Source organism: Heptranchias perlo, chromosome 3 (assembly GCF_035084215.1).
Source record: "Heptranchias perlo isolate sHepPer1 chromosome 3, sHepPer1.hap1, whole genome shotgun sequence".
In the NCBI taxonomy this organism is placed as follows: domain Eukaryota; kingdom Metazoa; phylum Chordata; class Chondrichthyes; order Hexanchiformes; family Hexanchidae; genus Heptranchias; species Heptranchias perlo.
The window spans coordinates 46,348,505-46,358,116 of NC_090327.1; the positions used below are offsets into that span (position 1 = coordinate 46,348,505).

At 45.8% G+C, this 9,612-nt stretch overlaps 1 protein-coding gene across 1 annotated transcript; it reads left to right on the forward strand.

Annotated features, from left to right (window-relative positions):
* Window positions 1–6,856: 6,856 nt before the first annotated feature.
* Window positions 6,857–8,484, forward strand: LOC137308109 (uncharacterized). Its single transcript, XM_067977023.1, has 3 exons — window positions 6,857–6,860; window positions 7,473–7,961; window positions 8,066–8,484. The coding sequence occupies exons 1-3, from the start codon at window positions 6,857–6,859 to the stop codon at window positions 8,482–8,484; spliced, it is 912 nt and encodes a 303-aa protein (XP_067833124.1).
* Window positions 8,485–9,612: the final 1,128 nt, after the last annotated feature.

Below are 9,612 nucleotides of genomic sequence, written 5' to 3' on the forward strand. Positions count from 1 at the left end.
GAAAGGTTATTCTGTTTATTATCTTTGGCTACAAGAGCAGGTCAGAGGCTGGGTATTCTGCGGAGAGTGACTCACCTCCTGACTCCCCAAAATCTTTCCACCATCTACAAGCCACAAGTCAGGAGTGTGATGGAATACTCTCCACTTGCCTGGATGAGTGCAGCTCCAACAACACTCAAGAAGCTCGACACCATCCAGGACAAAGCAGTCCGCTTGATTGGCACCCCATCCACCACCCTAAACATTCACTCCCTTCACCACCGGCGCACAGTGGCTGCAGTGTGTACCATCCACAGGATGCACTGCAGCAACTCGCCAAAGCTTCTTCGACAGCACCTCCCAAACTCGCGACCTCTACCACCTAGAAGGACAAGAGCAGCAGGCACATGGGAACAACACCACCTGCACGTTCCCCTCCAAGTCACACACCATCCCGACTTGGAAATATATCGCCGTTCCTTCATCGTCGTTGGGTCAAAATCCTGGAACTCCCTTCCTAACAGCACTGTGGGAGAACTTCACCACACGGATTCTAGCGGTTCAAGAAGGCGGCTCACCACCACCTTCTCAAGGGCAATTAGGGATGGGCAATAAATGCTGGCCTCGCCAGCGATGCCCACATCCCATGAACGAATAAAAAAAATTACTGAAAGCTTATCAAGATATCAATACTAGTTACTCTCAAAGGGACAGGGAGTTGGGACTCACCTACGACAGTGATGGGAGCCAAAAGATCCAGAGTAAGAAGAATAGAAGAAACCCAAAAGTGGAACAATTGTGACACAGATTTAAGATGGATTCCATTCCCTCGACATTAAAACTATAATTTTTCAGTCATCAAAGACTGGCTGTAATGTCGTTATGACTTTCCCTCTGAGTTGTGGTTAACTTAATGTGTTAATACATTTGCTGCTTATTCAGTATGATGTCTGTACACTGGCTGTCTAGGACTACATTTCCAATACTGGTTCCCTTGTCCTAATAGCAGAAACATAAATAGGCATTTTCATGATGTTAGGATAAAGGAGGACGTTTTAGCCAGCACGTGGCTATCAGTTTCCCGCAATCCAAATTACACAGGTACCATTTGATCAATGATTGCTAGTTATGTTAAACTCATAGAGAACCTTGGTTACACCACACTTGGAGGACTGTGCACAGTTCTGGTCTCCATGTTATAGAAAGGATATAGAGGTATTGGAGAGGGTGCAAAAAAGATTCGCAAGGATGATACCAGAACTGAGAGGATATCTTTATCAGGAAAGGCTGAATAGGCTGGGGCTCTTTTCTCTAGAAAAACAAAGACTGAGGAGTGACCTGACATAGGTCTTTAAGATTATGAAAGTGTTTGATAGGGTAGACGAGGAGAAGATGTTTCCACTTGTGGGGGAGTCCAAAACTAGAGGTCATAAATATAAAATAGTCACTAATAAATCTAAAAGGAAGCTCTGGAGAAACTTCTTTACCCAAAGAATGGTAAGAATGCAGAACGGGCTGCCACAAGGAGTAGTTGAGGCAAATAGCATAGATGCATTTAAGGGAAGCTAGATAAGCTCTTAAGGGAGAAAGGAATAGAAGGGTATCCTGATAGGGTTGGATGAAGTGGGGAGGGAGGAGGCTCATGTGGAGTATAAACTTCGGCATAGACCAGTTGGGCTGAATGGCCTGTTTCTGTGCTGTAGTTTTGATGTAACTCGATGTAATTGATGTCTACTCAAACGTAAAGCCATTATCACTTTAATTATGTTTAATTATCTTTTGATAGAAAATTGTCTGCATGGGTAAATGTATACGATAAATACTATTTGGCTCAATATTTGTCTAGGTCCTTCATTAATTATATCTTAACAAATGTAATCTTAGCAAATGTAATCTCGGCAAATGTTTGCTGCTCACTCAATATGTTGTTGTGAGACTTTCTAAAAGTTAGCCCCATCACTCTACTCAATGCTAATCACCTGTACAATGTCAAAGAAGCAGAAATACTTACATTTATAGAGTACCAGTATCATATTAAAATGTCTCAAAGTGCTTCACACAATGCATTCCTTTTAGAGTGCAGTGATTGTTGTTAAGAAGACAAACATAAAATGCATTTTGGAAGTTGATCTTATGTAGATTTGTTTGGAAGTTCATCTTCAAAGCGAAATATGCTTAATAAATGGAAGATTTTGCTGTTGAGGTAATAGAAGGTCGTACAGTTAATGCTGGTGTTCCTTATCTCCATGTGGTTATAGTCCATCACACATGAAGCTAATCATGGTGAAAAATCTTTGCTGTGCGACAAATGTTTGTCTGTGTTCTTCAAGAAATGAATGAACTTGCCAGCCTTCTGGAACAATGCATCAGTCACCCAGTTAGTTCCTGAACACAAGAACTGGACATGGTACCTGACTAATACCAGCAAAATCATTCTTTGGTATCTAGAATGGAGAGAGTCTAACCACCTCCCCTTGACATTCAACGGCATTACCATCGCCGAATCCCCCACCATCAACATCCTGGGGGACACCATTGACCAGAAACTTAACTGGACCAGCCATATAAATACTGTGGCTACGAGAGCAGGTCAGAGGCTGGGTATTCTGCGGCGAGTGACTCACCTCCTGACTCCCCAAAGCCTTTCCACCATCTACAAGGCACAAGTCAGGAGTGTGATGGAATACTCTCCACTTGCCTGGATGAGTGCAGCTCCAACAACACTCAAGAAGCTCGACACAATCCAAGATAAAGCAGCCCGCTTGATTGGCACCCCATCCACCACCCTAAACATTCACTCCCTTCACCACCGGCGCACTGTGGCTGCAGTGTGCACCATCCACAGGATACACTGCAGCAACTCGCCAAGGCTTCTTCGACAGCACCTCCCAAACCCGCGACCTCTACCACCTAGAAGGACAAGGGCAGCAGGCGCATGGGAACAACACCACCTGCACGTTCCCCTCCAAGTCACACACCATCCCGACTTGGAAATATATCGCCGTTCCTTCATTGTCGCTGGGTCAAAATCCTGGAACTCCCTTCCTAACAGCACTGTGGGAGAACCGTCACCACACGGACTGCAGCGGTTCAAGAAGGCGGCTCACCACCACCTTCTCGAGGGCAATTAGGGATGGGCAATAAATGCCGGCCTTGCCAGCGACGCCCACATCCAGTGAACGAATAAAAAAAAAAAAAATGAGCCCACAGCTCAAAAATAACCATTGTTGCAAATTTTGCACCATGGTGGAGCAGCAGGAGTCAAAGAGGATCTCTCTAAATTAGGTGCCATCATCTGACACAGCTCAGTTTCGGCCTCCCTACCGGGCCTCAACCTCCAAAGACCCTACTCCTCTGACACATGCAGGTAATTGAAACGTGATCAGCATACACTTTCATGGGGGAAAAAGGTCTAGTCCAGGCACTTCCCTTTAATTATTGTTGCATTATCCTTTCATTATCCTCCTCCGCAAAGGCAGTTGCCATAAAATTACTGTCACAGTCAAACCAGCAAACTTCAGTCCAGCAGCAGTATTAACTCCCAGAGTTAGTTTTTTATTCATTCTTGGGATGTTGGCATTGCTGGCAAGTCTAGCATTTAATGCCCATCCCTAGTTGCCATAGCAGTTTGATACAACTACGTGGTTTGCTAGGCCACTTCAGGGGGCGGTTAAGAGTCAACCATATTGGTGTGGGACTGGAGTCACATATGTCAGGTAGTGATGGCAGGTTTCCTTCCCTAAAGGAATAATCCAACAGCTTCATGGTCATATTTACTGATACCAGCTTTTCATTCCAGATTTTTGTTTAAACTGAATTCAAATTCTCAAACTGCCATGGTAGGATTTGATCTCTCATTCTCTGGATTACTACAACAACAACAACTTGCATTTATTTACTGGATTACTAGTCTAGTAACATAACTACTACACTACCATACCCAGTGTGATGTCCAAATAAACACTCGCATTGGTGTAATGTAATGGGTGCTTTTATTTCAGACTCTCTGGAACATTCTAGAAATAACAAAACAATATAAGAGAAGACCCTGAAGTGTAATTGCTGTAGTATGCTTGCTCCCATCAGGGATCTCTCTAATGTTCAATTTACAATATGCAAATACATTAAATATCTGGTGTGAGTGTAACTTTATGGTGACAGTGGCATGAAGGCTTAGCAGTGTCAGAAGATGATGCCTTGACTTATTTGGATTTGCACCCCATTAATAGGTCCAATATGTGTTTTTAGTCCATTGGGAATAAGCACTTACTGCAGAATTACATTCATATCAGAAAATGGCATTAATACTGCCTAACTGGAACAATGAGGCCAAGTCTGACATTTTTCACATGACACTCAGTCAGTGTTAACATTATCAATACACAGGAAAAAAATCAAAGATGTCCATTGTGTGTTGTAATACTGCTGAGTTTTATACTTTGCTTCTGTCAATATCCTTCTGGTTTCACTTCCTTTGATTCAATAAACTCAAACTCTGCCACAGAGGAGAAAGTGGACCCATTAAAACAGATGTGACAGTTGCGGTGGATAAGGACATGGAGTAAGTGCTAAATGAATATTTTGCTTTCATCTTTATCGTGGAGAAGGTGGATACAACAACAGAGGTACAGAGGAGACTACAGATTAGTGAAGCAGAGAAACCTACATTGATTTCTTCGACATCACCTCCCAAACCCACGACCTCCACCACCTAGAAAGACAAGGGCAGCAGGTGCATGGGAACACCACCACCTGCACGTTCCCCTCCAAGTCACACACCATCCTGAATTGGAAATATATCACTGTTCCTTCATTGTAACTGAGTCAAAATCCTAGAATTCCCTATCTTACAGCACTGTGGGAGAACCTTCACCACACGGATTACAGAGGTTTCAAGAAGGCGGCTCACCACCACCTTCTCAAGGGCAACGAGGGATGGACGATAAATTCTGATTAATATAAACAAAAGCTGTAATGGATAAAAGAACAGGATTGAAGCCAGCCATGTCTCTAAGCCCAAATGATTTGCACTCAGTGGCATTAAACCAACCTAAATAAGAAGACTGGCATTTGTTAGAATCTTCCAAAGCTTTAGGAATTGCACAGAAAGTTTAGAAGGTACCAAGCATTGAAAATTTATTCAAGGAAGAAGAGGAACAAACCAGGTAACTGGAGGGCAATGAGTTTAATGTTAGCATTGGGAAATTACTAGAGTCCATTATCATAGATAGAATAAGTAAAACTGCTTGTTCAACATGGGATGAGCACAATTTCCTCCAGTTAAATATTAGGAAGACCAAAACAATCGTCTTCAGCTCCCACCACCAAATCTGTAGCCTTGCCACCATTTCCATTCCCCTCCCTGACCACCGTCTCAGGTTAAACCAGACTGTTCGCAATCTCCATGTTCTATTTCTCCCCCCCCACCCCCACCCAAGTTGAGCTTCTGACCCCATATCCTCTCCATCACAAAGACCACTTACTTCCACCCCCGTAGCATCGCCCGTTTCTGCTCCTGTCCCAGCCCATCTTCTAATGAAACCCTCATCTGTTCCTTTGTCACCTTCAGACTCGTCTATTCCAATGTTCCCTGTCCAGCCTCCCATCCTCCACCCTCCATAAATTTCAGCTCATCCAAAACTCTGCTGCCCATATCCTAACTCGCACCAAGTCCCACTCATCCATCATCCCTGTGCTCACTGACCTACAAGCATCTCCCAAAGCATACAATTTAAAATTCTCTGCTCCTGTTTTAAATCCCTTCATGGCCTTGCCTCTATCTATGTAACTTTTACAGCCCTACAACTAATGTACCCTCTAATTTTTTCTCGGCCGTGCGCGGAATGAATTTGGGTTTGTGCACCGATATATAGTGTGCGCCATCGTAAAAAAGAAAATCACAACTTTGAATAGAAGATCTTTTTAGAAAAAATTATTCAGGGTATATAACAAACAGAACAAATGTACAAAATAATAGATAATTATAACAAGGCGAGCTGTCAATGATTTTTAATTAAACAAAACTGGCTATAGAAATTTCAGAAGTAAACACTGCTACCAGAGGAATGGGGACAACCTGATTGAGACCCAGAGTCTGTAGATGATAGGCCAGATGATGGAGAAGAGGGTGACTGTCTCTGGTTCGGATGTTTCTCTTTTCTGCCTCTCCCACTCTTCCGGTGTTTATATATTTTGTTCAGGTTTACTTCTCTACCACTTGACAGATGAGATTTGATCCGCATAAGCATATCAAAGTGATTTTCTTTCAAACCGCTTTGTGATTTCATTTTATATTATTCATAAGGCTGAAGCCATGCTCACAATCAGCACTTGGAGCTTGTAACGTTGCAAATATATCCACTAGTTGTGAAACCACGTTTGTACCGTTCTGCATTTTGTAGAGTGAAAGACACTATGTCCTGAAATGTTTTCAATGGCTTTGTTTCAATCTTCTCTGCAATTAAATACTTGTAGTCATTGTATTGACTCACAATGAGCTCCATCTCATCCATGATGTTTTGCCCAGGAGACCTTACTTGACCAAGGATCAGGATTCGTCTGTATTTGTCAACCAGCTTTTCAAGATTCTCAGTGCCAAATTCATAACTGATTTGTTGTGGTGCAGGTGAAGCAAAATCGAAAGAGGACCGTTCATTGAGTTCATCTGCTATTTTTGCTCCAGTATACATTTTGCAGGTCAAGCCCACACCTGCACTGTATTGGAATATCTCGCTCAGGTGTACATAGATCGTACTTCTTGATTCATGAGGTACCACCTCTACAATTTCATCCAGCCACTGTTCTTTGAATGCTTTTTATTGATTTCTTCTTAGCACCGGCTCCATTGTTGGCTGATGCCATTGCCTTCCGCTTAAACATGGGTATGACAGTGTGGTGTTGCGGTGACTCACAAGCTTTTTGTTGAATCAGCTTAATGACTCTGATGCAAACAAATGAATCGTGTGCAATCAGAATTTTTAAATTGAGTCAGAAATATAAAACAGCTGTCAAATCAGTCAGTGTGAATTTGGGGATAGGGAACGGTTTAATTAAAGCTCTCCCCCCACCCCATTGAATCCTCAGCAGGGTTAAAAAAATTATTGCATTCCAATTGTACATCTTGCAGATTTCATTAGTTTTGGCTGCCTCTATGTAAGGCAGGGAGCAGTTTGGTCATGCACACTGTGCACAATGTGTACCAAATTGCTCCCTGCCTTACATAGAGGCCCAACCCAACTCAGCCCAGCCAGTGCCCCCAACAAAACTCAGCACAGCCAGTGCCCCCAACAAAACTCAGCACAGCCAGTGCCCCCAACCCAACTCAGCCCAGTCAGTGCCCCCAACAAAACTCAGCCCAGCCAGTGCCCCCAACCCAACTCAGCCCAGCCAGTGCCCCCAACAAAACTCAGCCCAGCCAGTGCCCCCAACCCAACTCAGCCCAGTCAGTGCCCCCAACAAAACTCAGCCCAGCCAGTGCCCCCAACAAAACTCAGCCCAGCCAGTGCCCCCAACAAAACTCAGCCCAGCCAGTGCCCCCAGCCCAACTCCGCACAGCCAGTGCCCTCAACAAAACTCAGCCCAGCCAGTGCCCCCAACCCAACTCAGCCCAGCCCAGCCAGTGCCCCCAACAAAACTCAGCACAGCCAGTGCCCCCAACCAAACTCAGCCCAGCCAGTGCCCCCAGCCCAACTCCGCACAGCCAGTGCCCCCAACCAAACTCAGCACAGCCAGTGCCCCCAACCAAACTCAGCACAGCCAGTGCCCCCAACCAAACTCAGCACAGCCAGTGCTCCCAACCAAACTCAGCACAGCCAGTGCCCCCAACCAAACTCAGCACAGCCAGTGCCCCCAACCAAACTCAGCCCAGCCAGTGCCCCCAACCAAACTCAGCACAGCCAGTGCCCCCAACCAAACTCAGCACAGCCAGTGCCCCCAACCAAACTCAGCACAGCCAGTGCCCCCAACAAAACTCAGCACAGCCAGTGCCCCCAACCCAACTCAGCACAGCCAGTGCCCCCAACAAAACTCAGCACAGCCAGTGCCCCCAACAAAACTCAGCCCAGCCAGTGCCCCCAACCCAACTCAGCACAGCCAGTGCCCCCAACCAAACTCAGCCCAGCCAGTGCCCCCAACCAAACTCAGCACAGCCAGTGCCCCCAACCAAACTCAGCACAGCCAGTGCCCCCAACCAAACTCAGCCCAGCCAGTGCCCCCAACCAAACTCAGCACAGCCAGTGCCCCCAACCAAACTCAGCACAGCCAGTGCCCCCAACAAAACTCAGCACAGCCAGTGCCCCCAACCAAACTCAGCACAGCCAGTGCCCCCAACCCAACTCAGCCCAGCCAGTGCCCCCAACCAAACTCAGCACAGCCAGTGCCCCGAACCCAACTCAGCCCAGCCAGTGCCCCCAACAAAACTCAGCACAGCCTGTGCCCTTTAAATTCACCTCCCTCCCTGGGTGCCTTTTGCTTGGATACTGTAACAACCTCCACCCGCCGGGGTAAAGAGGCCCAACCCCCGACCCCCAAACACCCACCTCGAACTAATTCTCCACGATCATGGGTGCACACAGAGCTGGATCCGAGCACGGGCTGCAGGTCCGGGAGCAGCTGCAGACACAAAGCACGAGGACAACCAGGGCCTGCACCAATTCCAAACTCCAGCGCATCCACTCTGCTGGATGTGAAGATCCACCAGACAAAACAAGATCATTTACATATATTCACCCAGATGTGACTGATGATGACACCTCGTGGCCCCAGTTTGGTGCGTGGACAGAATGAATAAGTGCGGCGCAGACAGTAGACTGCTGCCCGGCTGCACACGTGCGCAGCTTAGAGGGAACAATGCCTACAACCCTTCAAGAACACCGTTCCTCAAACCCTGATTTCTTTTGCATCCCCCACTCCCTTCGGCCCACCATTGAAAGGGGTGTCTTCAGCTGTCATGGGCTCACACTCTGGAATTCCCTCCCTAAACCTCTCCGCCTCTCCATCTAATTGATGAGAAAGTGATCTAAAACTTCCTATCCAGAACCTATTCAGCATGGCATATGCTGACGAGGGAGAGAGTTTTGTTTAACAATCAAGTTTTCTTGTTCTTCCACTTCCATGTTAGTATCCTACACTCCACATTCCTTTTCAGCTGGAAGATCACATGTCACTGATTTATGGATAACTCCACATATGTTATCTATCCTGGTCAACAAATGACTCACAACAAGCCAATCGATTGTGTAACGGACTTTGCCAAACTTTTTGCCACCCGAGATCTTCACACTTCTAAAAAGCTGGAACTACAATTGCTCAGCCAGACAGTAATATCCCCACACACTCAATTTCTTTATGCAGAGAGATGTTAGAACATGAAATAATTTGTGACAGGAAGTCATTGAGTCAGACAGCATGAGGTGGAAATTCATTCAATAGAAGCTCACCCAGAATTGGGCCTCTGGCCTCGTCAAGAGTATTGTCGGCAAGTTGTGGATGCCAATCGGTCACCCAGAGGTGTCTAGAGGCGAATATTTGCTTCTACATCAACCATCTCATTTAAAAATATATGGTTGACATTGACTACTGTAGGAACTGCTGAAATCAGGGACCCAACTTTACAAGCCCCCTCCTCAAAGAAAA

Bases quoted from the DNA above. Each gene is read 5' to 3' on its own strand.
- LOC137308109 (XM_067977023.1), top strand. The intron at 7,962-8,065 runs GTGCCCCCAACC...AACCCAACTCAG, and splicing joins AACAAAACTCAGCACAGCCA to CACAGCCAGTGCCCCCAACC.